This window comes from Salvelinus fontinalis, chromosome 28 (assembly GCF_029448725.1).
Source record: "Salvelinus fontinalis isolate EN_2023a chromosome 28, ASM2944872v1, whole genome shotgun sequence".
In the NCBI taxonomy this organism is placed as follows: domain Eukaryota; kingdom Metazoa; phylum Chordata; class Actinopteri; order Salmoniformes; family Salmonidae; genus Salvelinus; species Salvelinus fontinalis.
Genome location: NC_074692.1, coordinates 8,870,828 through 8,897,761, shown reverse-complemented (window position 1 = coordinate 8,897,761; position 26,934 = coordinate 8,870,828). Strand labels below are relative to the sequence as shown.

At 41.4% G+C, this 26,934-nt stretch overlaps 2 protein-coding genes across 3 annotated transcripts in view; one reads left to right on the top strand and one right to left on the bottom strand.

The window, feature by feature from the left end:
- Positions 1–14,258, bottom strand: part of LOC129826065 (GDNF family receptor alpha-2-like) — an 89,201-nt gene extending 74,943 nt beyond the window's left edge. Inside the window, exons 1-2 of one of the 2 annotated variants that reach the window (XM_055886366.1) lie at positions 13,628–14,258; positions 11,243–11,551 (exon numbers count right to left, since the gene is read on the bottom strand). In XM_055886366.1, the coding sequence (XP_055742341.1) occupies positions 11,243–11,551; positions 13,628–13,667 (349 nt within the window). In that variant the 5' untranslated portion in view covers positions 13,668–14,258. The remainder of the gene's footprint in view (positions 1–11,242; positions 11,552–13,627) is intronic. The other variant, XM_055886365.1, reaches the window with a different exon arrangement.
- A 6,222-nt stretch (positions 14,259–20,480) lies between these two features.
- On the top strand, positions 20,481–25,795 carry ela3l (elastase 3 like). The gene is made up of 8 exons (XM_055886367.1): positions 20,481–20,719; positions 20,956–21,044; positions 21,273–21,370; positions 21,650–21,778; positions 22,080–22,216; positions 22,464–22,609; positions 24,788–24,940; positions 25,303–25,795. Exons 1-8 carry the CDS (start codon positions 20,680–20,682, stop codon positions 25,318–25,320), a joined length of 810 nt encoding a protein of 269 aa, XP_055742342.1. The 5' UTR covers positions 20,481–20,679; the 3' UTR covers positions 25,321–25,795.
- Positions 25,796–26,934: the final 1,139 nt, after the last annotated feature.

The following is a 26,934-nucleotide window of genomic DNA, read 5'->3' as shown; positions in this document are numbered from 1 at the left end:
CAGAGGAATTCCGGAACATATTCCAGTCTGTGCTAGCAAAACAGTCCTGTAGCTTAGCATCTGCTTAATTTGATCACTTTTTTATTGACTTAGTCACTGGTGCTTTCTGTTGTAATTTTTGATTGTAAGCAGGAATCAGGAGGATAGAATTATGGTCAGATTTGCCAAATGGAGGGCGAGAGAGAGTGGAGAGTATGTGTGTGGAGTAAAGGTGGTCCAGAGTTTTTTCCCTCTGGTTGAACATTTAACATGCCGATAGAAATTTTGTAAAACGGATTTAAGTTTCCCTACATTAAAGTCCCCGGCTACTAGGAGCGCCTCCTCTGGGTGAGCGTTTTCTTGTTTGCTTATGGCAGAATAGAGCTCATTCAATGCTGTCTTAGTGCCAGCCTCTGACTGAGGTGGTATGTAAACAGCTACGATAAATAGAGATGAAAACTTTCTAGGTAGATAGTGTGGTCTACAGCTTATCATGAGATGCTCTACCTCAGACGAGCAAAACCTTGAGACTTCCTTAGATATCATGTACCAGCTGTTGTTTACAAATATGCATAGTCCCCCGCCCCGTGTCTTACCAGAGGTTGCTGTTCTATCCTGCCGATAGAGTGTATAACCCGCCAGCTGTATGTTATTAATGTCGTCGTTCAGCCACGACTCGATTAAACATAAGATATTACAGTTTTTAATGTCCCGTTGGTAGGATATATGTGCTTTCAGTTCGTCCCATTTATTTTCCAGCGATTGAACGTTAGCTAACAGTACGGATGGCAAAGGCAGATTAGCCACTCGTCGCCTGATCCTCAAAAGGCTTTTGTTTGATTATGAAGTAGTCTAGATCAGTTGCTTATTGGGTTGTGGAAACATCAGAAACAATGTTGAAACCTTTGTGTTGTGCACCCTAAGGACAAAGAAATCCCATTTCTACCACTTCCCTAGCTTCCCTTCACTACTTCAGCCAGCATTGACGATCATCACAACGTGCAACATCACCACAGGCAGTTCTCTAAGAGTAGCTATTGCAGAAACCATGGGGGAGGGTTGTGAGATAAGGGGCTATTATCCTTATTTCTCCCTGTCCACATTTCTTCATATCATCCTACACATCTCTGTAGTGAGAAAGCAAAGGCAGCCAGACAAACATTCTTATTTTTTTTCCCTTAGCATGCCTAAGTACAACAATTGCCAATATTTACGAGTGCTTGGAACTCTTAGGGAACCCACAGTTACCACTGAGATAGGTCCTTTTTCCCAGAGACTTCCCATAAAGTCTGTTTACCCATCCTAAATGGCCATTGTACAATAGCAAAATCTTCAAACAAAGCCAAATGCTCTAGCTTTGAAAGTGCTGTGACCAGCCTCTGGGCCAGCTTATAGAGGATCATGGATGATGAAGCTCTATTCTTGTCCGGGGGAACTGAGGGGAAGTTTAGGGAAACAAACTATTTCAGTTTCACCCAAGTGGCCAAGAAGAAACTTCCCTGCATATCATACAAGTATATTATAATTTAGCCTCATCCACATACACTGAGTATACAAAACATTAAGAACTCTTTCCATGACCTAGACTGACCAGGTGAATTCAGGTGAAAGCTATAATCCCTTGTTGATTTCACTTGTTAAATCCACATCAATCACTGTAGATCAGTGGTCTCCAACCTTTTCTAGCATGAGAGCTACTTAAAAAAAAAGCTACAATTTTTTTTATATCTTTCAAATAGGCAAATTCTGCTCTTCTCCTCTCCCCTGCAACTCTTCCCCGGGTCCCGGGTCCTTAGTGTAAGAGAAAGTAATGTTTTCTGCCAACATATCTGGTAAAATAAAGGTTAATATAGTCTGTTTTGTATTTTCCAAAATAATTTTCCTTCAAAATTACAGTTGTTCATAGAGAAACAACGAAATTGGATGTTCTGAGTCAATGGTTAAATCATATCAGAAGAAAAACATTTTTAGACCTGGAAGATTTTAAAAATGTGATTCCCCTTTAATTGCGCATCTAGAAATTGAACATGCTGACCACAACGTTCGCGTTATGTGCGCTTACGTTGCAAAATAAATTTAAGCATACATGTTATTCAATCATATCATCCAAACTGCTCGCGCGCATCAATGAGCGTCTGCGTAGCAAGGCTTTAAAATAGAACTTGGTTTTTAGGAGCATACAGTGCATTTGGAAAGTAGTCAGATCCCTTGACTTTTTCCACATTTTGTTACGTTACAGACTTAATCTAAAATGTATAAAAAATTCTAATCATCCTCATCAATCTACACACAATACCCCATGATGACAAAGCAAAAACAGGTTTTAAGATATTTTAAAAAATGTATTGAAAAAAACAACTGAAAAATAACATTTACATAAGTATTCAGACTCTTACTCAGTACTTTATACAAGCAGTTTTGGCAAAAAATAAAGCCTTGAGTTTTCTTGGGTATGACGCTACAAGCTTGGCACACCTGTATTTGGAGAGTTTCTTCCATTCTTCTCTGCAGATCTTCTCAAACTCTGTCGGGTTGGATGGGGAGAGTCACTGCACAGGTATTTTTAGGTCTCTCCAGCGATGTTCGATCAGGTTGAAGTGTGGCTTCAGTCTAGCCACTCTACCATAAAGGCCTGATTGGTGGAGTACTGCAGAAATGGTTGTCCTTCTGGAAGATTCTCCCATCTGCACAGAACTCTGGAGCTCTGTCAGAGTGACCATCGGGTTCTTGGTCACCTCCCTGACCAAGTCCTTTCTCCCCCGATTTCTCAGTTTGGCCGGAGGCCAGCTCTAGGAAGAGTCTTGGTGGTTCCAACCTTCTTCCATTTAAGAATAATGGAGGACACAGTGTTCTTGGGGACCTTCAATGCTGCAGAAATGTTTTGGTACCCTTCCCCAGATCTGTGCCTCGACACAATCCGGACAGTGCCTTCGACCTCATGGCTTGGTTTTTGCTCTTATATGCACTGTCAACTGTGGGACCTTATATAGACAGGTGTGTGCCTTTCCAAATCATGTCAAAAATCTATTAAATTTACCACAGGTGGACTCCAATCAAGTTATAGAAACATCTCAAGGATGATCAATGGAAACAGGATGCACCTGAGCTCAATTTCAAATCTCATAGCAAAGGGTCTGAATACTTATGTAAATACGGTATTTCTGTTTGTATTTCTAATAATTTTGCAGAAATGTAAAACAACGGTTTCGCTTTGTCATTATGGGGTATTGTGTGTAGATTGATGAGCAACATTTGTTATTTAATCCATTTTAAAATAAGTCTGTAGCGTAACAAAATGTGGAAAAAGGGAAGGTGGTCTGAATACTTTCCGGATGCACTGTATACCCACATGGGTGATTGAAAGATGAACTGAGGTCCACACTCCAGTCCAATTTGTGGTGGTAATGCACCTTAAAGTTGGTTGCCAACCGCCATACAAAGTCAGAATAAGATGACTGAAGGAGGAGAGATTACAAGAAACGAACTAGGTTTACCCTTTTAGGTGTGGATTAATTGTCAGAGTAGAGGCCCTTGTGCATTTCAGGTAAGATAACAACCCAATGTTTATATCCCAGCACAAATTAGCTAGCAGCAGCAAGCTAGCTAAATGGCCATGAGTTTTTCATGCGTTTCGACCTGTCATCAAATTAATATAGTTGGTTCAGATTTCATTGTGATATTTCAACATACGTGTCCTGATCACATCTGGTGTGGATGGACAAAATCAACGGACGCACGTGCATGCCCGGTCTAGTCAGCATGTATTGGGCCAGTCTAGCGATGGTTCTGTAGTCCTACTGCTGCTCATTTCATGGCAAATTTAGCAAATAATAAATAATAAATACAAATTATATACTTACTCATGATATACTTCTGCCAGGTAAGCCTACTTTGCAGTTAACATTTGGGTATTTCTGTCAACCCACAAGATGGTAACCACATCAGCTGGCTACACACAGAGTGATAAACAAACAATCGCACACACCACAGACAGAGAGGGGCAATATTGCTAGAAATTAATTGGCAGATATTGTGTTAGGTTTGGCTGATTAAGCCAATAGTGGCTAACCAAATGTGAGATAATGTCAATGTTGTGGTGTCTGATACTTGTGAGATTGGTTTATGACAGTTTGTGGTGGAACACGTGAAATTGCATGTACTTTCAGAATTGTTTGGTGAGCTCCTCATAGGTGGGCTCCGAGTTACTGGTAGCTCGCGATCTACCTGTTGGAGACCCCTGGTGTAGATTAAGGGGAGGAGACAGGTTAAAGAAGGATTTTAAACCTTGAGACAATTGAGACATGGATTGTGTATGTGTGCCATTCAGAGGGTCAATGGGCAAACAAAAGATTGAAGTACCTTTGAACAAAGTATGGTAGTAGGTGCCAGGTGCACCAGTTTGTGTCAAGGACTGCAACACTGCTGGGGTTTTCATGCTCAACAGTTTCCTGTTTGTCTCAAGAATGGTCTACCAGAGCTTCCCGGGTGGCGCAGTGGTCTAAGGCCACCAGAGATTCTGGGTTTGAGCCCAGCCCAGGCTCTGTCACAGCCGGCCGCGACCAGGTGGCCCATGGGGCGGCGCACAATTGTCCCAGCGTCGTCCGGGTTAGGGAGGGTTTAGCCGGCAGGGATATCCTTGTCTCATCGCACACTAGCGACTCCTGTGGCGGGCCGGGCGCAGTGCATGCTGACCAGGTCGCCAGGTGTACTGTGTTTCCTCTGACACATTTCCTCCGACACAACCCGATCTCGGCTGGCTTCCGGGTTGGATGTGCATTGTGTCAAGAAACGGTGTGGCTTGGTTGGGTTGTGTTTTGGAGGACGCATGGCTCTCGACCTTTGTCTCTCCCGAGTCCGTACGGGAGTTGCAGCGATGAGACAAGACTGTAACTACAACCAATTGGATACCAGGACATTGGGGAGAAAATTGTGGAGAAAAAGGGGTAATTTAAAATAAAGAAATAATTAAATTAAAAAACAATGGTCTACCACCTAAAGGACATCCAGCCAACTTGACACAACTGTGTGAAGCATTAGAGTCAACATGGGCCAGCATCCCCGTGTCCATGCCCTGACAAATTGAGTCTGTTCTGAGGGGGGTGCAACTCAATATTAGGATGGTGTTCCTAATGCCTAATGCTTGGTATTCTCAGTGTATAATAACAATTCATTTGATTGTAAGTCAAAGAAGTAATAATTCATTAATAACATTGTCAAACATAAAATGATAGCATGAATGAAGGTAGTGAATGGATTTTGAAAGTGTTTTCTCATGTTATCACACGCCATGCAAAATAAGAACTGCACAAGTACTGCATCGTTCTCTCGCTTGGGGTTTGACAGATTCACATTCACAGCAGGGGGCCATGGCACTCTGTTCTTTAACAACTGTGCTATTTGACAGTCACCCAACCAATAATGTATTCCTCAGGTAATACAAAACATTATTCCCAGCTGTTTAGTGTATGATGGTTTGCCAGAGGGCAACAATTTATCGTGGTAATTAAGACTCAGTTTGACTTCATTTGCTCTGACAGTGTTGCACATGGCCAGAATGAAACAGACAATCATGAGTCCCTTGTAGGAGGATATTGCTCTTAACCCAATCAGTCCCAAGATCCCAGCAAAGATCGGCTTTTCATTTATCTGACTTTCATTTATGTCCATGTCCAGCCCTTATATTCAGCCTCACAACAAAGTGTTTGACCATTTTCTTTTCAGGACAACCAGGGTCACAAGTAGAAAACAAAACAATTTGACATAAACAGTTACATTCATGAGTTTTATTGACAAAAAGGAGTTCTGCCTTATATGAATGCTGTAAGTTCAGAAATTCTTTGCTCTGTGAGAAATGAATATCCAACTAGTCACCGACAACTGTGTGGAGTTTGCGACAGGAAATATGTCAGCTTATTACAGTATTATAGACACTATGTCCTGAGATTTTCGATGATCATCTATGTAGAAGAACCTTTTACCTTCTAACAGTTCTTGTGTAGCTTGTGGGCGTCAAATGTAAAATGTGTACGTGTTCGCGAGAGTTTCAGCTTTTTATAGATAGCTTTTAATAGTTTGCGGCGCAAACCATTCGGACTCCACAGACGTTGTTGTAAAAATACCTGACCCCAGGCCCCATCAGGATAACATAACCACTGATGGTACAACCCAGAAATCTGTAGCTTAAACACCCCATTGTTTGAAATAACGCCAGCAGGCCGAAACATGCTGTGGGACTCATTGGGTTAAGTTGATTCAGTGGATGACTGCCTAACAGTTTAAGCTGTAGAGAATCTAAAATCCATCACATATTCATTATCAATAGGAGTACATTCCTGAGGTGATGGAAGTGTCCTATGGATTTTTCCGGTCTTGGCAAACAGCTTATAGCTTGAAGCAAAGTACATTTTAATAGCTGTCATTCACCTTATTTGTTTAAAGCTGACCTGGTCTATTTGCATAAATGAAGAATATTGATTACATATTTCTCAATGGTTGAAAACCATCTGTGTAGAAGAAAATGGCAACGGCTCTGATAGCTAGTCCATTCGCATGATTCCAATGATCCGCATTCAATCATCTATAAACCTTTATGGCGGGACAAATCCAAATCCCCACTTGCACGTATTCAGAAGGCAAAATAGTCTGTCTCTTCCTGCCAGGGTAAGAGGGGCGAATTTCCCAACTATAGCAGCCACTCTGGGTGTCATTTCAGTCATATTGAAATCTGCTCGATGGATCCTCAGTTACAGTAAAGGAATCATTAGAGGGATTTGCAAGGACATAGAATGCCATCCCTGTCATCATATTTCATTGATCCTTTTTCACAGGTTTTGGGGGGCCTGAAAATATCTATTGATTTGTTCCAGAAAAATATTGACAGGTCTCTTCCTCTGATGATGAAGCACCCACCTAGCGAGCGTGGCGAGATGAGTAAAAACAGAGGACACATTCAGCATGCAGAAGCAAACTCCCATTGCCTCACTGGAGAAATGTTCTCCTTATGACAGTGGATGGCTAAGGTAATGGCTGGTGACTGCTACCATTGCTCATGGTAATGATGGTTTCACTGAGGAATACTGTGTACCTCTGTGACCTTATGTGTTTCTTCTCCCTTGACTCTGCTTGGGTCCTAGGAATAACATACTCAAGCTGGCATTGGGTTTCTATTTCCCCTCTCTAAATTAGCTGTGTAGTGATATTAGCATGGAATACTGACAGATTCTGCTCCTGACCTTTAGAATACTAGCGGGAAAATCATTATTTTTAAGTGCTTACTTCGTTATTTCATGTAAGATCTCACAATGGCCTGAGACAGACCCACGCATGCTCCCTGCTGTAGAAATATATTCTACTAATTAAACTACAAGGAAACCGCCCACATAAAGGCCTTCTTAGCTATCTGCTCAATTCACTTTCATTTGAAAGAACAAAACGGTGATATGTGAAGAATGGGACTTCTTAACTGACTGGCCGGAACTGCCTCAAACCCTTGTGCTCTCTCCATGAGGCTTAATCGAAAGAGAAATGCAGCTACCTTTATGCTATTAAAGAGTATGCTTCCCACATAGTAATTACGCCTTTTATAGATTCAGACTCCAAACCCCTGTTGTCCGGCAGTGAGAAGGACCTATTCAAAAGGCCAACCATTATCTGTCACTGACACATTGCATTCAGCTGGCATTTCTTTTAAAACCTCAATTAACAGTTCACATGTACAATATTTAACGAGCGCCAAAGACGGAGCGCAAGTAGCCCAATGAATGCTGGTCCTTTTCACAGCAGCAACGCCCTCCAGTTTGCTGCCCATACTACCACATGCGGAGTGTAACAAAGTCTAAGCAGTCACTAATCTTGGAATACAGCGAAGTAGCCTTCTTTATCACACAAATAAGGGCAAATTCAGTAAACCGAAATGTAAAGGCCGCTAATGTGTGAGATTTGTGGTTATCATTGCACTAGGAGTGTAAGTCCTTACCCCTGCATTATGCTCAGAGCATCTCATGAATAGAAATATTGAAAATCCACGATTCAAAAGAATAGAAAACGAATATTATAAAAGGACAATCAATTTATAGGAAACTTGCAGATGGCATGTCTTTGCTCATTTTATCTTTGTTAATGTTTTAACATTCACCCCTCTTAGTGTCTAGGCAGGTAGCCTAGCGGTTAAGATTGTTGAGCTAATAACCGAAAGGTAGCTGGTTTGAATCCCCAAGCCGACTAGGTGAAAAATCTGCCGGTGTGCCCTTGAGCAAGGCACTTAACCCTAATTGCTCCTGTAAGTCGCTCTGGATAACAGCGTCTGCTAAATGACTAAAATGTAATTTAGCAGACGCTACCTACAACTCATTTACACTATCTACGATTCTTTATGCAAAATGCAGAGAATGCAACATTTTTGCTGCAATTTAGCACACACAAACCTTTTATATATATGCCCCAAAATTCCCGAAATGACTTACTATTTTAGTCAACAGCAACACAGGCTGGCTCTTAGGAATTATCTACATAGCCCGTAGACATTCCCGTATCTGCTGAGAAAACCTTTCAAGCTGGTGCTCTTCCTACAATATCCAAACTTTTTCTGGGTTTTGTCCACAACCATTTTTTAAGTGGCTTGCAGCGTTTTTGAGGGTCTGTGGGGAATCAGCCCTCGTGTTTGTTTCGATAGAGAACAATGTTATATACTGATTGTTTCCAGTTAACAAAAGCCTGGTTGACTGCACAATGGATCATGATTAGATTAAAGCTGCACTGTAAGAGCCCTGTCCTCCATTAAAGCCTGTTTTATCTCCCTGGACAGTACCAAAATGGGACACTTGCATTGTTCGGTCAAGTATCCTCAGTGAAAGACACAGGGGAGGTCTGTATTTGTCAAAACAGCTTACTGTATGTAGCCTACTGTAAGCCCAATTGTAACTCTGTTCAGATAGGCCTGCTTTAGTGTCCTAACATTTCACTTGAACCCTCTATCCTAGAGCATAGGCATAGAGACTGACATATCTTGACTGGTGCCATAGGAAGTTAGCTCCTGGTAAAAGTGACTTAGCCACAGTTGAATAGCATATGGTGTGTCAAAGCTTTTGACTACATTAGAGCTTATGATTTGATTTGGCATCAGCTGCAGTGATGTCTTGAAACATTCATCATGCCACGCTTATGACAATGTGAAGTAGGCTTTTGAAGGACTAAGGTCTAAGTGAAATATTACCTCCTGGATTGTGCAAGTGGCTGGCTCCAGGCCATTGAACGGTGGGTTTATAACCTAATAATATGATAATATGGAACACTTTAGGTGAAAACCAATAGCGCACCCCTAACAGGTCTTGCTGCTGTAATTGCATTATTGCTCCATTATTTCACAGAGAATGGAAAGCATATATTTTTCATCAGGGGTACAGTGCATTTGGAAAGTATTCAGTCCCCTTGACTTTTTACACATTTTGTTATGTTACAGCATTATTCTAAAATTGATTAAATATTTTTTTATGCTCATCAATCTACACACAACACCCCATAATGACAAAGCAAAAAGTATTTTTTAGAAATGTTTGGAAATGTATTAAAAACTAAAAATGGAAATATGACATTTACATAAGTATTCAGACCCTTTACTCAGTACTTTGTTGTAGCACCTTTAGCTGTGATTACAGCCTTGAGTCTTCTTGGTTAGGATGCTACAAGCTTGGCACACCTGTATTTGGGGAGTTTCTCCCGTTCTTCTCTGCAGATCCTCTCAAGCTCTGTCAGGTTGGATGGGGAGCGTCGCTGCAGAGCTATTGTCAGGTTTCTCCAGAGATGTTAGATCGGGTTCAAGTCCGGACTCTGGCTGGGAAACTCAAGGACATTCAGAGACTTGTCCCAAAGCCACTCCCGCTTTGTCTTGGGTGTGTGCTTAGGGTCATTATCCTGTTGGAAGGTGAACCTTCGCCCCAGTCTGATGTCCTGAGCGCTCTGGAGCACTTTTTCATCATGGATCTCTCTGTACTTTTCTCCGTTCATCTTTCCCTCAATCCTGACTAGTTTCCCAGTCCCTGCCACTGAAAAACATCCCCACAGCATGATGCTGCCACCACCATACTTCAACATAGGGATGGTGCCAAATTCTTACAGATGTGATGCTTGCACTTCAGGCCAAAGAGTTCAATCTTGGCTTCATCAGACCAGAGAATCTTGTTTAGGTGCCTTTATGGCTAACTCAAAGTGGGCTGTCATTTGCCTTTTACTGAGGAGTGGCTTCCATCTGGCCACTCTACCATAAAGGCCTGATTGGTGGAGTGCTGCAGAGATGGTTGTCCTTCTGGAAGGTTCTCCCATCTCCACAGAGGAACTCTGGAGCTCTGTCAGAGTGACCATCGGGTTCTTGGTCACATCCCTGACCAAGGCTCTTCTCCCCCGATTGCTCAGTTTGTCCCGGCGGCCAGCTCTAGGAAGAGTCTTGGTGGTTCCAAACTTCTTCCATTTAAGAATCATGGAGGCCACTGTATTCTTGGGGACCTTCAATGCTGCAGAAATGTTTTGGTACTCTTCCCCAGATCTGTGACTACGGACAATTCCTTCGACCACATGGCTTGGTTTTTGCTCTGACATGCACTGTCAATTGTGGGACCTTATATAGACAGGTGTAGGCATTTCCAAATCATGTCCAATCAATTGAATTTCCCAAAGGTGGACTCCAATCAGCTCAAGGATGATCAATGGAAACAGAATGCACCTGAGCTCAATTTCGAGTCTCATAGCAAAGGGCTGAAATGCAAACACTTATAAAAACCTGTTTTCACTTTGTCATTATGGGGTATTGTGCGTAGATTGACGGGGGAAAGAGTTAATTTAATCAATTTTAGAATGAGGCTGCAACATAACAAAATTTCCAAATGCACTCTATCCTGTAGCAGGTGCAGCATACAAACCATGAGACTTTCCTTATTCTCTGCATTGTTTTTAAAGAGACCTAGATGATCATGTAGCCACTGTATCTAATTAGATCTAATTTGCTGATTACATGTTTGGTCACGAACAAAACATATTTTTTTTAACAATGAGATATACAATTCAAAATAGCAGAGTTATTCTGTCTGTATGTGTTTATCGTCTATATATTCTGTTTTGATTCAGTTTACTGCTGCAACACCATTTCACCAAATCAAATTCAATTTCTATTTCTTATCTATGCACATACATGCAGATCTCATTATGCAAGTATCGATGTATATGGTACAAGAACATTAAAAAAAAACTATTTATTCATTGATTTCAGTCTCACCTTCGGTCAGGCCCATGTGGATGCTCCAATAGCTCTGCAGACACTGCAGCTCTTTCTTCATGCCTCTTTTACATCGACAGTCATACAGCGGGCTGACCAGCAGCACCTCCAAGGCAGCCTGGCACTCCCTGTTGGCCAGCATGGTGTCCCTCTCTCTGCCCACCAGGCACTGACGCATCACCCGGTAGCGGGAGCTGCACTGGGGGTTCTGGTTGCATATGTCACTGGCCCTCACGCAATCCAACCAGCCATGGGCACCCGTCCCAACCAGGGCCGATGAGGAACCACCCCAGGAGGACACAACCCTGTCTGAAGGATGGAACAGGAGGCTGTTTCATTGGTCTGACATATGGAGTTACACATGCATGGGAATATTTGATGGATTTACTGTGTCGCTGGTGCTGTATGAACATTTCATAAGGTAAGGCAGTGTTTGCTAAACCTCTTCTTGAGTACCCCCAGGCGTTCCATGTGTTTGATATATTCCACAACTAGCACATCTGACAAAATTGACTCAAGAGTGCTAGTACTGGAATACATGAAATAAGTGGAATACCTGTGGGGTACCAATTGAGGTTTAGGAAACACTGGTGTAAGGGATTTCTGATCACTGGACATTTTGTTTACGAATATGAAACATGCAGAGAATACATACACGGTATACGGTATAAGGAAATGCAATTAAATAACCGTGTAATCACCCAGCGGACAAAAGTGGTTGCAATGACGCCATTCTGATGTTTTTTCTGATGCAATGTTTGGGTTGGAATGTTTGTATATGGTTTTCTGACCAGATATGGCCTATTATATTTCATGTCTCAATGTTGTCATGAAAAATACATCTTTGGTCGTAATGTATTATCTACAAAAACAAACAAAAAATCACCCAGAAAATGACATCATTACGACATCCCATGCCAAATGTTGTCCACTAGGAACTATATATTGGTCCTAATCCGTTTTGAGAATTGAATAATATTGCTCTTCTCTCAAGAGCAGAATCTGATAGACCTATTATAAATGCAGGCTACTGTGCAATTGGAAACTCAAACTCCTTACAATGCTGCAATCGCGGCAGGCAGAATTTGGCATGGGACATAATAATCCCATATTCTGGTTGCGAACTCCATTTCTGGCTGTAGAAAGGTCAGATTACCAGATTACAACGGCATCAAGGATTCTGAGTACAGACTTCATATTTTGGTTGTTATCTGGTCAGATAACCAGATGAGAATCAGTTACATGTTTTTTGTCTGGTCACTAAAGAGATGTATTAAAAATGTCATTTTGAAATCAGTATAAAACCCGAACATGACGTCATTGCAACCGGTTTTGCCAACTGGGATGAAACAGGTGCAAGATTTTCTTTGGCAAACAGACCCAGGAACAGATCGAAATATATGATAGTTGTTTGACATGTTCATTTGTATGCAGGCTATGATTAGCACACACGCATTTGATGCATCAATTAGTTATATGACATATTTCAGTCTATTATCTGTGATGCTTCATGGGCTGCGTTTACACAGGCAGCCCAATTCTGATATTTTGCCCATTTATCGGCAAGATATCGGATCTGATTGGTCAAGACCAATAATTTGGCAAAATATCAGAATTGGGCTGCCTGTGTATGGTCATTGATCCCAATGCACTTACCTTCAGAATATTAAAGTGTTCCATATTGTTGTTGTGTATGGCAGACAAATCAATAACAAACATAGTGAGAGCAAGACAGAGGCTTATCTCTTGAATGGCATAGACAAGGAAAGATACAAACACTGACTCCAATTTAGATGGAAAGACTGACATGAGAGATACCTGCAGGTATACCTGCAAATTGCTAAGGGAGATATTGCTGTAGACTTTGCAGTTGGTTTAAAGTACAGGGTGTACGCAGTACAACTAAATTATGCATATAATCACTATTAGTAACTGATTAATTAAGCATCTTCTACCAACAAGACAGATCGTCAGCATCAACATCATCATCATCATGTTTAGGCTATGCATTCACTTTATGTGAGTTATTTCACTATCTCAACCTTAATTAAATAGGCAGACGAGATGCGAAAAGACAATACATATCTGCACTAACAACAAGTTGGGAGTAGAGGTAAAATGTTGCACCTAATAAGTTCAAACGTTCACTCTATGGGTAATTAAGGAAACAATTTAAATGTAATACATTTAATGATCCGATAGTAAAACTTAAGATTGATTTCACAATAAGTAGGTTATAGGCGAAACAACCTCAAATGAAAGAGTCCTACTAAATGTATAATATTCACAACGATTACAAAACTATCCCCATGCATGCGGTGGAATTGAATAAATTGTTTTGTCTGCATTTAAAACTTAAGAACCATCAGAAAATAAATGTCTCACCTAATAGAAAAAGAACGAGGTAGAAATAAATCCACATCATGAAGAATTGGTAGCCGAATTAGATTCAAGGTCAAGAAGCTGTCAAAATGAGGATCCGATTTAATTTCTTCCTTTTGTAAACGTGTTGTAATTCCCTTTCCAAATAGTTGGTTCGGTCGTAACTACAACTGGGAGAATTTAAATATTCGCGCAAAAAAAATACAATTTAGTCTACGGAACGCGCCTTCACAATTTCCACTCTCCTTAATCCAGATTCCAGCTTCGAAAATACACAAAAATGACAATCTCAAAATCCTCTTGGTAAAGGAATCAAATCCCAGTCTGTGAGCAGTTATTTCATAGGTCGTACGCTTTATATACACTGTACATATCGAATGAACTGTGGCATCTCTCTGCATCAAGAGCTCTGATGATCCAGTTCGCAGCTCCCACACTTGAAACGAAATACAAAGAGAATTATTTGGCAACGAAAATGATGTCAGACAACTTTTTTCAATGACATTTCTCTGGCGGAATAAGGAAACTACAATTACTGTAGCCTACGCAGGAGGGCCATTGCCGAGTGAAGACTTGACTCTCCAAAAGCCGCGCGCCTCTGACTTTCTGAGTATCTGCGCTTCTTTTTGAGTGTTCTGGCATCACAGGAGTTAATTTCACGAGCTTCGGGAAACCAGCAGAGGGCGATGCTAACTCGCTCGTTTACTGGAAAAAACTACGAACAACGCTATTTATGCAAGAATATGGCTTCTGTCAAATTATTATTAGAGGAGTCCATCTTCTGGTTGACTGCTCGATTACTGGCCCACGGTAATTATCTTCAGTAGATTGTGACATTTCGGAATTGGCTGTATCATGTATGTCATCAAATTAATTGTTGTTTTAATGGTTCCATAATCCCCTCATTCACCATAAAACGAACATCCTCTTTAAAAAGTCAAGACAGGACATTTGCCTCTTCCTGCACATCACAAAATGTGTTATACATGTTATTTATTTGTCAGGTATATTCGTGGGATCACATAAACCCTACTTTTACCATGTCAATGCCAGTTCATAACATGTAGGCCTACATGTCAAACAGAATTATCAAATGCAGACCTCTCAGATGGCAGAGATAACAACAACAGGCTAATTCATTTCCACTATATCCCATCATTACACTTCATGGGATGTTATATTCATGGTCTCAAACCAGGAAGTAAATGTTGAGGCACAAAACCTACATTTTTCAAAATGTCTTTCACTTTTACAAAAATAACTGTTGTGCTTCATTGCTTAAATAGGTTCTGGCCATCATACATCTTTACAAATCTTGAGAACAAAGTCTATTTAGAGACAGGCACATTGAAAAACTGCAAGGCCAGTGCCTAATAATGATGATAAACTGTCAGATGGTCATGTGTTACAGGGGCAGCACTGAGCTAGCCTGCCGCGTCACTTCCTGGACTAGCTCAAACTGCGCATTTTATGTCTTGAAAATATCCCCCATGAGATGCCATTTTGGTCATTAAAATCGACTTCCTTGACTTCAAGTGTGCCATTGAGTCTTCACATAGTATTGAATGGTGTGATGTCATTGATGGGTTTATCAATTTATATATACCATCCACACTCTTTAAAAAAAACACGCTATCTAGATTCTAAAACGTAAATGGGTTCTTCTGTTGTCCCTAGGGTTGAACATTTTGGGGAATATTCAGAGGTGGAAACTTTCCGTGGAATTAACGGGAATATATGGGAATTAACGGGAATATATGCAAATGCATATTAATACCATTTAAATGCGGAAGTTTTTTGCATTGAATATATTTACCATATCATAAGTAGACGTAATTGCAAATGATTAAATCCTTCCAATAGAAAAAAAGTATAATTTAGTTAGGAATTGAACTTTAATTAAATGAGTTGACTCTTCACATGGGATGATTTCACTGAACAACAAAAGGGAATATTGAATGATCCCCAATGATCCATTGCATCTGTAAAGCTTTGGTTGTCTTCCTCTCAGGCTTCCATGTCTTCTCCCTGGACCTCCTCAATGTCCACCTCTTGAACATTAGACTCTGAGGCCTCATCGTCACTGTCACTTTCCAACCTTCTTAAGGATGGCTCGTTGTCAGGCTCAAAAAGCCTCAAATTTGCCCGGATGGACACCAATTTTTCAACCCTTGTATTGGTCAGCCTGTTGCGTGCTTTGGTGTGTGTGTTCCCAAACAAGGACCAAATGCGCTCTGAGACAGCTGATGTTGGTGGAATTTGGAGGATGATGGAGGCAACAGGGGAAAGAGCCTCAGATCCACAAAGTCCCTTCCACCAGGTGGCTGATGAGATATGTTGGCACGACTGCCATATTGCATCTCCATCCCAAAGCCCTTGCTTGAAAGTGTACCTCGCCAGACTGCCAAGAACCTTGCCCTCATCCAGGCCAAGGTGGCGAGACACGGTAGTGATGACACCATAGGCCTTGTTGATCTATGCACCAGAGAGGATGGTCTTGCCAGCATACTTGGGGTCCAACATGTACGCTGCGGTGTGTATGGGCTTCAGGCCTTTTGATGTATTTCAGAACTGCAGTTTCCTCTGCTTGGAGCAACAGCAAAGTGGGCAGGGCAGTATGGATTTCTTCTCTTACATCTGCAAGCAGAGTCTGAACATCAGACAGGATGACATTGTCTCCCTTAATCCGTGCAATGGCTACTGCTATAGGTTTCAAGAGTTTCAGGCTACTTACCACTCTCTCCCAAATACATCATCCAGGAGGATCCTTTTGATGGGGCTGTCCATATCGGCAGACTGTGATATGGCCATTTCTTGGAAAGACTCCTTCCCCTCCAGGAGACTGTCAAACATGATGACACCACCACCCCAACGGTGGAAGCTGCCCACATTGAAGCTGCCCAGCAACATCCGTTGGGGTGGTGTTGTCGGGCAGCTTCAATGTGGTGCTCTTATTCTTCTCACTTTGCTTGGTGAGGTAGATTGCTAATATACATTGTGGACCTTTCACCTACCTAACCATTTCCTTGGCTCTCTTGTACAGTGTATCCGTTGTTTTCAGTGCCATGATGTCCTTGAGGAGCAGATTCAATGCATGAGCAGCACAGCCAATGGGTGTGATGTGAGGGTAGGACTCCTCCACTTTAGACCTTCATGTTCGCAGCATTGTCTGTCACCAGTGCAAATACCTTCTCTGATCCAAGGTCGTTGACTGCCTTCAGCTCATCTGCAGTGTAGAGACCGGTGTGTCTGTTGTCCCTTGTGTCTGTGCTCTTGTAGAATACTGGTTGAGGGGTGGAGATGATGTAATTAATTATTCCTTGCCCACGATCAGTCGACCACCCATCAGAGATGATTGCAATACAGTCTGCTTTCTCTATGATTTGCTTGACCTTCACTTGAACTCTGTTCAACTCTGCATCCAGCAAATGAGTAGATAAAATATGTCTGGTTGGAGGGGTGTATGCTGGGCGTAGAATATTCAGAAATCTCTTCCAATACAGATTGCCTGTGAGCATCAGAGGTGAACCAGTTGCATACACAGCTCGAGCAAGACATTCATCAGCATTTCTCTGACTACGTTCCTCCATTGAGTCAAAAAACTTCTGATTCCAGGAGGACCATGAGCTGTTGCTATTGATAAGGTGTCATCATTTTCACCTTGAATATAAGTAGAGGGACTTTTTTCAGATGTTGCTTGTTGTGAGCGCTGAGGGAAATGTATGCAATTGGCCAGATTATTCTGCATCTTGAGTAAAAAAATGAGTAAAAAACAAACAAATACAATTCCATGTACAGATAAATACTTAAGCAGTTAGATTAAACAACTCCTTTGTATGATAAATGTTTTAAAATGAAACATGTATGGAAACAGGTGAATTAACACTCCTCAGTTAGCAGCCTCAAGCAAGCTAAACCCCACATGGCAGCAAAAACTAACTAGCAGAGATTGTTAACAAGGTAGAAATGATTTAAACACACTTTGCTGTAGGCTACTATTTACAAGTTAACAAAAAAATCATGTATGTCATATAAAATATATTCACCCCACTCAGTATCGTAATCAAAACTTAGCAGAACGCATGTAGTCCTTGGCTCAGACAGTGTGGTCGTGTGGGCTCAATAGCATCTCATTAGTGTGCAAGATCTTGAGAATCAGCTGTCCATGTGATGGAAGAGAGCACTGCACACATGATGGAAGAACGCACTGTGCATGCAAGGGTTGCAATTCCATTGAATTGGGGATTGTTTGACCAAAATATACCACAAGACGTAGAATTGCCTTGTATATCCCACAAAAAAGGTTCACTGTTATCAGCTAACTATTTTGATGAATTATAAGAAAAATTCCCCAAATTCCCGGGCTTAACTTCCCATGGAAAATTTCCAGGGATGTTTCCGACCCTTTGCAACCCTGGTTGTCCCCATAGGAGAACCCTTTGAATAACCTTTTTGTTTTGTTTTTTTGCCTAACCTATTCCACAGAGGGTTCTACATGGATCCCAAAAGGGTTTTACCTGTAACCAAAAAGGGTTCTACCTGAAACCAAAAAAGCTATCCTATGGGGACAGCTGAGGATCACTTTTGGAAGCCTTTTTACTGAGAGTGTATGGTATTAGCCTGTCGCGATCGTCGTATGAGTAAAATCAAGGCGCAGCATGGTATGCGTACATTCTCTTTTAATGAATGAACACTAAAACAAAACAACAAAATTATCAAACGAACCGTTAAGCTATACAAATGCTGAAGACAGGCAACTAAACATAGACAAGATCTCACAAACACAAAAGGGAAATGGCTGCCTAAATATGATCCCCAATCAGAGACAACGATAAACAGCTGCCTCTGATTGGGAACCACATCAGGCCACCATAGACATACAAATACACCTAGATAACCCACCCAAGTCACCATCACGCCCCAACCAACACAGAGAAAAAACAGCTAACTATGTTCAGGGCGTGACATAGCCCTAAATTGCAAATCAGTGATTTAGCCCCAAAATAATGAGTTCTCTTTTTCACCATAAATGATCAATTTATATGATAATCCTGCACATATACATCCCTGCACATATACATCCTTTTCATGCAGTGCTCTGTCAGGTTATCTGCCTCCTTAGTGGGAGTTTGTTGAGGTTGACATGGTCTACCAAGGCTCTCTCCATGGGTACCGTATATAATGGCTCCAATGTAGCATCGCAAAGTATCTGCAGTGTTTAGCATGTCAAATGTGAGAGAAAGCAGAGTCATACTGGGATGTTGCCTCATACACCAGACTCATAGGCTAGCTTTCCCACAATAAGACTAGGATCGGCACTACACAGACCATAAATCAGGGGAGTCAATCTCAATTCCTGGAGGGCAGAGTGTCTGTTTGTTTTCACTCCTCCCTTTTTTCTTGATTTATTAATTAAGCCTGTGAGACCCAAGCATAGATCCAAATGAAGAAAATATGTTATTTCCCTTCAGAAATACTTGAAAATAATCAGTTTTGTTCATTTCTAGTTTGCAGAACAATTTACTGGGAATGTTGCAATGTGATTTATTAAAGAAATCAGTGAAATGTATTAAAGAAAGCGGTGAAATTGTACATGTGATGGAAAATATTGTCTTACGTTACAAACATTAAACAGAAATCACAAAAACCAGCAGACACTTGGCACTCCAGGAATTGAGTTTGACACGCCTGCCATAAATTCATCTGAGTATGAGAATGAGTTGTTTTTCTCAAACGTTTCTCCACCACGAAGTGTGAGTGATATAAAGTAAACACGAAGCTGATGTAGCCCCTTTGAAACTTGGCCCCTAAATCTTCCTTTAAAAATGTGATCTGAAAAAGGCAATCAAATGTATTATTGTTTACAAAATCCAAACATTTTGCTATACACAAATTAGTGCCACATTTATTCAAGGTCGATATAGGAGGTCCCTGACGACCCCTCACACCAATGTTCCTGCCCTTTGGATAGACTACTAATTAATTCGAATTTTGGAGTACACAGAGAAGTAATGCATGACTTATTAGATCAGGTATTATAGGGTAATTAATAAGCAACCTAGGGAGGCCTGCCTTGAATGTAAAATATGATTTAATAGACCGCCATTTCATACTTGGACTGCTCTTTAAGGCTTCCAACTCTCACTAATACATGTGCAACCTGGTGGACTACATTCCCTCCAGTGACCAGCTAGCAGCTAAATTATGACATTGACAATGAGAATTACAAAGTATTGAGAATAGAATATAGTTATGTTATATATAGTCCGAGTCGGTATTCACAACACAGGGGATTTCTCATAGACTGTCAAGAAAAAAAGCCACCATTTACATGTTGTTTATGAGTGCCTTTCACACTACTTTGGATTATAATTGAGGCTCGTATGAATGTCCTGCTTAATATAATGTTTGCGTCATCATCGCCAGTCAAGTGCATTATACTTAAAAAACACTTAAACTTCAACCAAGAAAAATGCCTTTTAGCAAACTTTGCTAGAGCCTATGTCAGTGAGCGTTAGCATTCTAGCTAACAACTACTGCATCCAAAAAGGGTATTTTGCAAAGATCTTAACCAAATGTAATCTTAACAACTGTTCAAGCAATAATCAAAACAACATTGTAAGGGTATGAGAATCCCAAATTGTTTTTTGTTTAGAATAAATAACTATGTAAATCTAGGCTGTGCTAAACGGGCGCAGATGGCGAACGGCAATTGTTTCCCCCATGGTGGCCATTGTTCAGGGGACTACTTGTTTATGATGTGAATAATGACTCAGAGTATAAATCAATTTGACTCTTCCCCAAGCCCTGCCCCAGATCTTTGGGCAACCAATCACAGCGCTCCAATAGGAAACACACCTGTTGTCGCAGTCTGCCGGCGATCAGGCCCCCCAACTATTGGTTGGCACTTTCTAATTTCTTCTCTATCATCCACAGCGGTCATGGAGGACCAATGAGAAAGTGTGTGTAATCAAGATGGGCGGGGCGTCCCTGAGGACTAGGGTTTAAAGTAGGATGTGCCATGCTGTCGCCAAGCAGACGACGTATCAATCAACATGATTCCCATTGTTCTGGCCTCAGTGCTCATCGCTTGCGGTAAGTGTCAGCCTCTATGTGTGTGGACATCAGACAGAGACTCCAACTGCAGGCCTGGAAAGCTGAAGGATGTGCAGGCTTTTGCTCGAGCACAACACTGATACACCTGATTCAACTATTAGTCCAGACTGTTAGTCCAGAATAACGTGCACTGTAGCTCTCCAGGACCAGAGTTGGTGACGTCTGAGTTAGAGAGAAAGACCTGACACTGATTGTCTCTCTGTCTACCCCCCTAGCCTTTGGGTGCGGCACCCCTCCCATTGAGCCTCTGACCACCCGTGTGGTCAATGGAGTGGACGCCAAGCCCCACAGCTGGCCCTGGCAGGTACACTGACACCCTTATCTCCCTCTCTCTATGTACAATGATTATAATACTGGATTGCATTTATATAGGTCACTTTTGACCATAGGTCGTTCTTCACACATCTTATGTATCTGTATGAGTAACTCGTTCTATCCAACCTCAGTATTTCTCACTCTCTCTCTCTCTCTCTCTCTTTCTTTCTTTCTTTTTTAATCTCTTTCTTTCTTTCATTTTTTTCTTTCTCTCCAGATCTCTCTGCAGTATGAGAGGGACGGTGAGTGGAGACACACCTGTGGTGGATCTTTGATTGCTACCAACTGGGTCATGACCGCTGCACACTGTATCAAGTAAGAGAGGCTACACATTCACATTTACGCGCAAATACACAGTACATCCAAAGAAGACCTTCACACACTCACACACACACACACACACACACACACACACACACACACACACACACACACACACACACACACACACACACACACACACACACACACACACACACACACACACACACACACACACACACACACACACACACACACACACACACAGGGACATAGCTTTCGGCTCATATATGCTGTGATCACTGAGCATTCAACCTTCTCCAACCCTCCCAGCCCCAGCCTGTCCTACAGAGTGTTCGTTGGAAAGCACAACCTGGTTGAGACTGAGGAAGGCTCCCAGGCTATCATCCCTGAGAAGCTTGTTGTCCATGAGAAGTGGAACCCCATCTTTGTGGCCTTTGGGTAAGAGTGCGGCCCACAAATAGACAGTCTAGCACAACAAACCTTGAATGCTACACTAAGAAAACAGATCTGATGGGTTGCTAAGGGTTCAGCACCGAATGGAAGAAAGCGAAGCTATTTTTTTTCATCTTTACCTAAACAACACTGGATATGTAGAGCATTATGAGTAGCCTTACATACTTATATACTTGCAGTACATCACAATATAAACTGGGCTGACTTTCAGTGGCATCACCTGTCTATCCTTTCCTTCTACAACCGTCTCTCTCTCTGTGTTCCTCCTCTGTCTCTGATTGACCAGAAATGACATTGCCCTGATCAAGTTGTCTGAGCATGTGACCCTGACTGACCATGTGCAGCTTGGCTGTATTCCTGCTGCTGGCACTGTGCTGGACAACCAGTACCCCTGTTACGTCACTGGCTGGGGAAGGGTCTACAGTAAGCCTGTGTGTGTGTGTGTGTGTGTGTGTGTGTGTGTGTGTGTGTGTGTGTGTGTGTGTGTGTGTGTGTGTGTGTGTGTGTGTGTGTGTGTGTGTGTGTGTGTGCGCGCGCGTGCGTGTGCGTGCGCATGTGCGTGCGCGTGTGTGTATGTGTGTGTGTATGTGTGTGCGTGTGTTTGATGATCACTTTCATGTGTGTTCCTGTAGGGTAACAAGCTGCAGTTTGACATGTGTGTGTGTTTTAGCCGGAGGCCCCATTGCTGATAACCTGCAGCAGGCTCTGATGCCCGTGGTGGACCACGCCACCTGCTCCAAGCCCGACTGGTGGGGCATCGCTCTCAGGACCACCATGGTGTGTGCCGGAGGAGATGGCATTGTCGCCGGCTGCAACGTGAGTACCCCTGGGGGATGTGAGAGGCAGACAGAAACAGAGAAAGAGACAGAGAAACAGAGAGTATGTATTGTGTGTGATATATGTGTTTGTGCATGAGTGTATTTTTTGTTTGTCTATGTGTGTGTGTGTGTGTGTGTGTGTGTGTGTGTGTGTGTGTGTGTGTGTGTGTGTGTGTGTGTGTGTGTGTGTGTGTGTGTGTGTGTGTGTGTGTGTGTGTGTGTGTGTGTGCGTGCCTGTGTACATGGGAGTGTTTATGTGTTACTGTTAGTGTTTGTGTTGAGAGTGGGGGTGTGAGAGTAACACATTAGTGAATTACATTCCTCTACGTGTTTTTTTGTACAGTGAAGCTAAAAGTTTTAATTTGGCTCTATACTCCAGCATTTTAGGTTTGAGAGGAAATGCTTCACATGAGGCGATAGTACCAGATTTCAACTTTTAATTGATAGTATTTTCATACATGCCTGTTCCACCATTTAGAAATGAAAGCACTTTCTGTACAGTATGTAGTCCCCCCATATGTATTTGTACAAATTCACTTAGAGTGTATTAAAGTACTCAAAAAATGTAGTATTTGGTCCCATATTCATAGGACGCAATGACTACGTCAAGCTTGTGACTACAAACTTGTTGGATGCATTTGCAGTTTTGTGTCTCTTTCTCACTCATCATTATTCACAATTCATTCATGATTGTCCGTAACTATGGTAGCATCCACATTAACGTAGTAGATTTCAGAAACTAATTCCATTGTTATTTACAACACAAGCGACTCCAAAATGACACAATACATGATTTAGCATTAATTCTATTGGGCATAACATAACAAAACAGTTCGTAGAGTCACAAGCTTGGAATATGGGACTAAATACTACAACTTTTGACTACTTTAATACACTTTAAGTGAATACTTATGACACCTTCAAATAGGGGGACTAGATACATAAAATGCGTTCATCTCTGAGCTCTAAAACATATGGATGAAAATACTCTCTAATAAAGGTTACATTCTGTACTGTCACCTCATATGAAATATTTAATTTCAAATCCAAAATGCTTGCATAGAGATACTATTTTTAGCTTCAGTGTTCAAATAGATGTATCTTTCTCCACACCCCTAGCCCTTGGATGCGGCAACCCTCCCATCGAGCCTCTGACCACCCATGTGGTCAATTGAGTGGACACCAAGCCCCACATAAATTTAATTAAATGTTTCATATCCACATAAATGCATAGGGAGTCTATACAGTGGTTATCATAAGTATTTACACACCTTGTATATTTTTTCACATTTTGTTGATTTACAAAGTGGCATTGAAATTGATCTACACAAAATACTCCATTATGTCAAAGTGAAAAGAACATTTTACAAATGTTTACCAATAGAAATGTAATAACTAAAATGCGCATCTTGTCTGCAACAAGACACTAAAGTAATATTGCAAAACTACATTGTAAATGAATATACTTCTTGTCCTAAATGCAAAGTTTTATCTTTGGGGCAAATCCAACACAACACATCACTGAGTAACTGCCTCCTTATTTTCAAGCACGGTGATGGCTGCATTATGGTATGGGTATGCTTGATGTCGGCAAAGACTGGACAGTTTTTCAGGATGGAGTTAAGCACAGGTGAAATCCTAGAGAAAAACCTGCTTCAGTCTGCCTTACACTAGACAGTGGGAGAGTAATTCACCTTTCAGTCGGACAATAACCTACAACAAAAGGCCAAATCTATATTGGAGTTGCTTACCAAGAAGACAGTCAATGGCCAAGTTACAGTTTTGACTTAAATCTGCTTGAAAATCTATGACAAGACTTAAAAACTGCTGTCTAGTCATGATCCCCAACACCTTGACAGAGCTTGAAGAATTGTGAAAAGAATAATGGGCAAATATTGCACAATCCAGATGTGCAAAGTTCTTAGAGACGTAGTGAATGACTCTCAGCTGTAATCACTGCCAAAGGTGTTTCTAACATGTATTGACTCATGTATACATTTTTCTTCCATTTACAAAGTATTTTGTGAGATCATTGACTTATATTGACAATTTAATCAATTTAAATCCCACTTTGCAACACAATAAAATGTGAAGAAATCCAAGGAGGGTGAATATTTATGCCTTGTTGCATGTCTTTGGTTAAGTATTAAATCCCTTCCCTCTTCTTCTCCTATAGGGTGACTCTGGTGGGCCCCTGAACTGCAAGAACCCAGAGGGAGTATGGGAGGTCCATGGAATTGCCAGCTTTGTTTCTGGTCTGGGCTGCAACTACGTGAAGAAGCCCACCGTCTTCACCCGCGTCTCCAACTTCAACGACTGGATCGACCAGGTAAAAGAACACGTACACATGACTCACAGAGCTAAGGTTTACACACGTCATTACAGTGTTAATTAGCATGACGTCGGCATTCTGGAAAAACCTTACATCTCATTAATGTCGACTTTTCAGACATTGCAAAAAAAAATGTTTATTTTCAAATGGATGTATTATCATGAGTTGTTTAGTCTTAGAGTCATGGAACGTTCACAGAACACGGAGGGGAATGACTTCTTTCAATTGATGTGTATATATAAAAAATGAAATCACCAAAAGTGAGATACAAAGTTTTTCCAGGATGCTGATGATGAGGGAAAACCTTTTCAGGAAATGTCACCAATGACTTGTCCTGTTCTGTCTGTCTATTTTCTCAGGCTATGATGAGCAACTAAAGTGGAGCAGAATGGGGAATTGAGTTTAATAAAAAAAAGGACTCAGCAAAATGGCTTTGTGATGTATTTTATGTTCATGCCACAAGATGTCCTCAGTCACTCAAGACAAAGAGAAAGGATTTCCATAAGATGTTTCCTTTGCTGGAGATATATCTATACATGTATCTCCATACATCCAGTACTTGATCAATCATTTTGGCATTCCCCATTTTTCATGCTGTTTACCTATTAATAAGTTTTGAGACATTCTACTTGAGAATGTGTGAGTATGATATCCTTCCAATGAAATGTGGGCTTGTTTTAAGAAGTGTAAAATGTATGTTCACGCCACTTCAGAAAGATAGACATCTAGTCTTCCACTTCATACTGTCATACATATTCTGGTAATGGAAGGGTTCCATTAATGGGTGAGCCAGGTGGATGTATTCTGCTCTCCATATAGTCTTCCTACATCTTCTGCTCTTGATGTGATTACACTACACAGACTTGGCAGACAGGCTGGGAATGAGAACGCCACAGAATGAGGGCTATAGGGAAAATGATGTTTAAATTAGAATTTACAATCCATTTTTAGTATCCATCTCTCTCTCTCTCTCCCTCTCTCTCTCTCTCTCTCTCCCTCCCACCCTCAAGCCCACACTCACTTGCTCGTACGTGCACAAACACACACTCACAGACAAACAGTCATACAGACACAGACGCACACGTCACTGAATCTTCCCTCATTTAAGAATTTCCCTGTCAATAAACAGCAAGTGTGTTTGCGTGTATGTGTGTTTGCGTGTATGTGTGTTTGCGTGTATGTGTGTTTGCGTGTATGTGTGTACATACACGTAAACATACTTGCTGTAAAATGACAGGGAAATTCTTAAATGAGGGAAGATTCATTGACAGACTGACAGTAGACATTTCATGTCCGATTAGAGCAGTTCACTGTCACATTGACTGTGTGTGTGTGCATGCCGTGCAAGGACACGTGCATAAATTACATTGAATTTCTCATTATGTTAGTGTATGTTTTCTCAGTGTCTGCGCATGCACACAATAGTTTTAAACATATTTTGAAGCTACACATCAAGGGGTCAATTAAAGTCAGTCAAATCTTAAGCTAAACTGTTTATGTGTAAACAAACCTTATGTTCTTTCACGCTGAACCCATGCGGAATATCAAACATTATATTCTACAAGAATATTGGCATGTATCAATCATTCTAATGACCATTGGACAGAACCCAGATTGTACTGTTAAAATAGTTGCTTGAATCTGTTGCTCTGGGGGTCTCTAGCCAGCTTTATCTGGGCAGCTTTTGTCTGACGTGGGGTCTGGTCTGAAAAGAGCTTTGTCTCCCCCTCCCCCACCCCCCCCATGCTCTGAAAGGAGCACAGGGGGACAGCTTGCCGCCTTGAATGCTAAATGCGCAAAGCCCACCGTCCCAATTCGTGCAGTTTTCTTGCTATATGTGGTTATAAGTTAAAGACAATTGGCAAATTTGGCTGTAAATTCAAGTGACAATATTTTAAAGTCAGGACGTCAAAGCTTTCCCCTACAACAACTCCATATGGTGTTATACAGGCTGTAACGGGACAGTGCAAATGACAGTGTCTTATGATCAA

Coding starts and splice junctions, on each gene's coding strand:
- ela3l (XM_055886367.1), top strand. CDS start 20,680: ATGATTCCCATTGTTCTGGCCTCAGTGCTCATCGCTTGCG. Junction 20,720..20,955: donor CTCAGTGCTCATCGCTTGCG/GTAAGTGTCAGC, acceptor CTACCCCCCTAG/CCTTTGGGTGCGGCACCCCT. Junction 21,371..21,649: donor ACCGCTGCACACTGTATCAA/GTAAGAGAGGCT, acceptor CAACCCTCCCAG/CCCCAGCCTGTCCTACAGAG.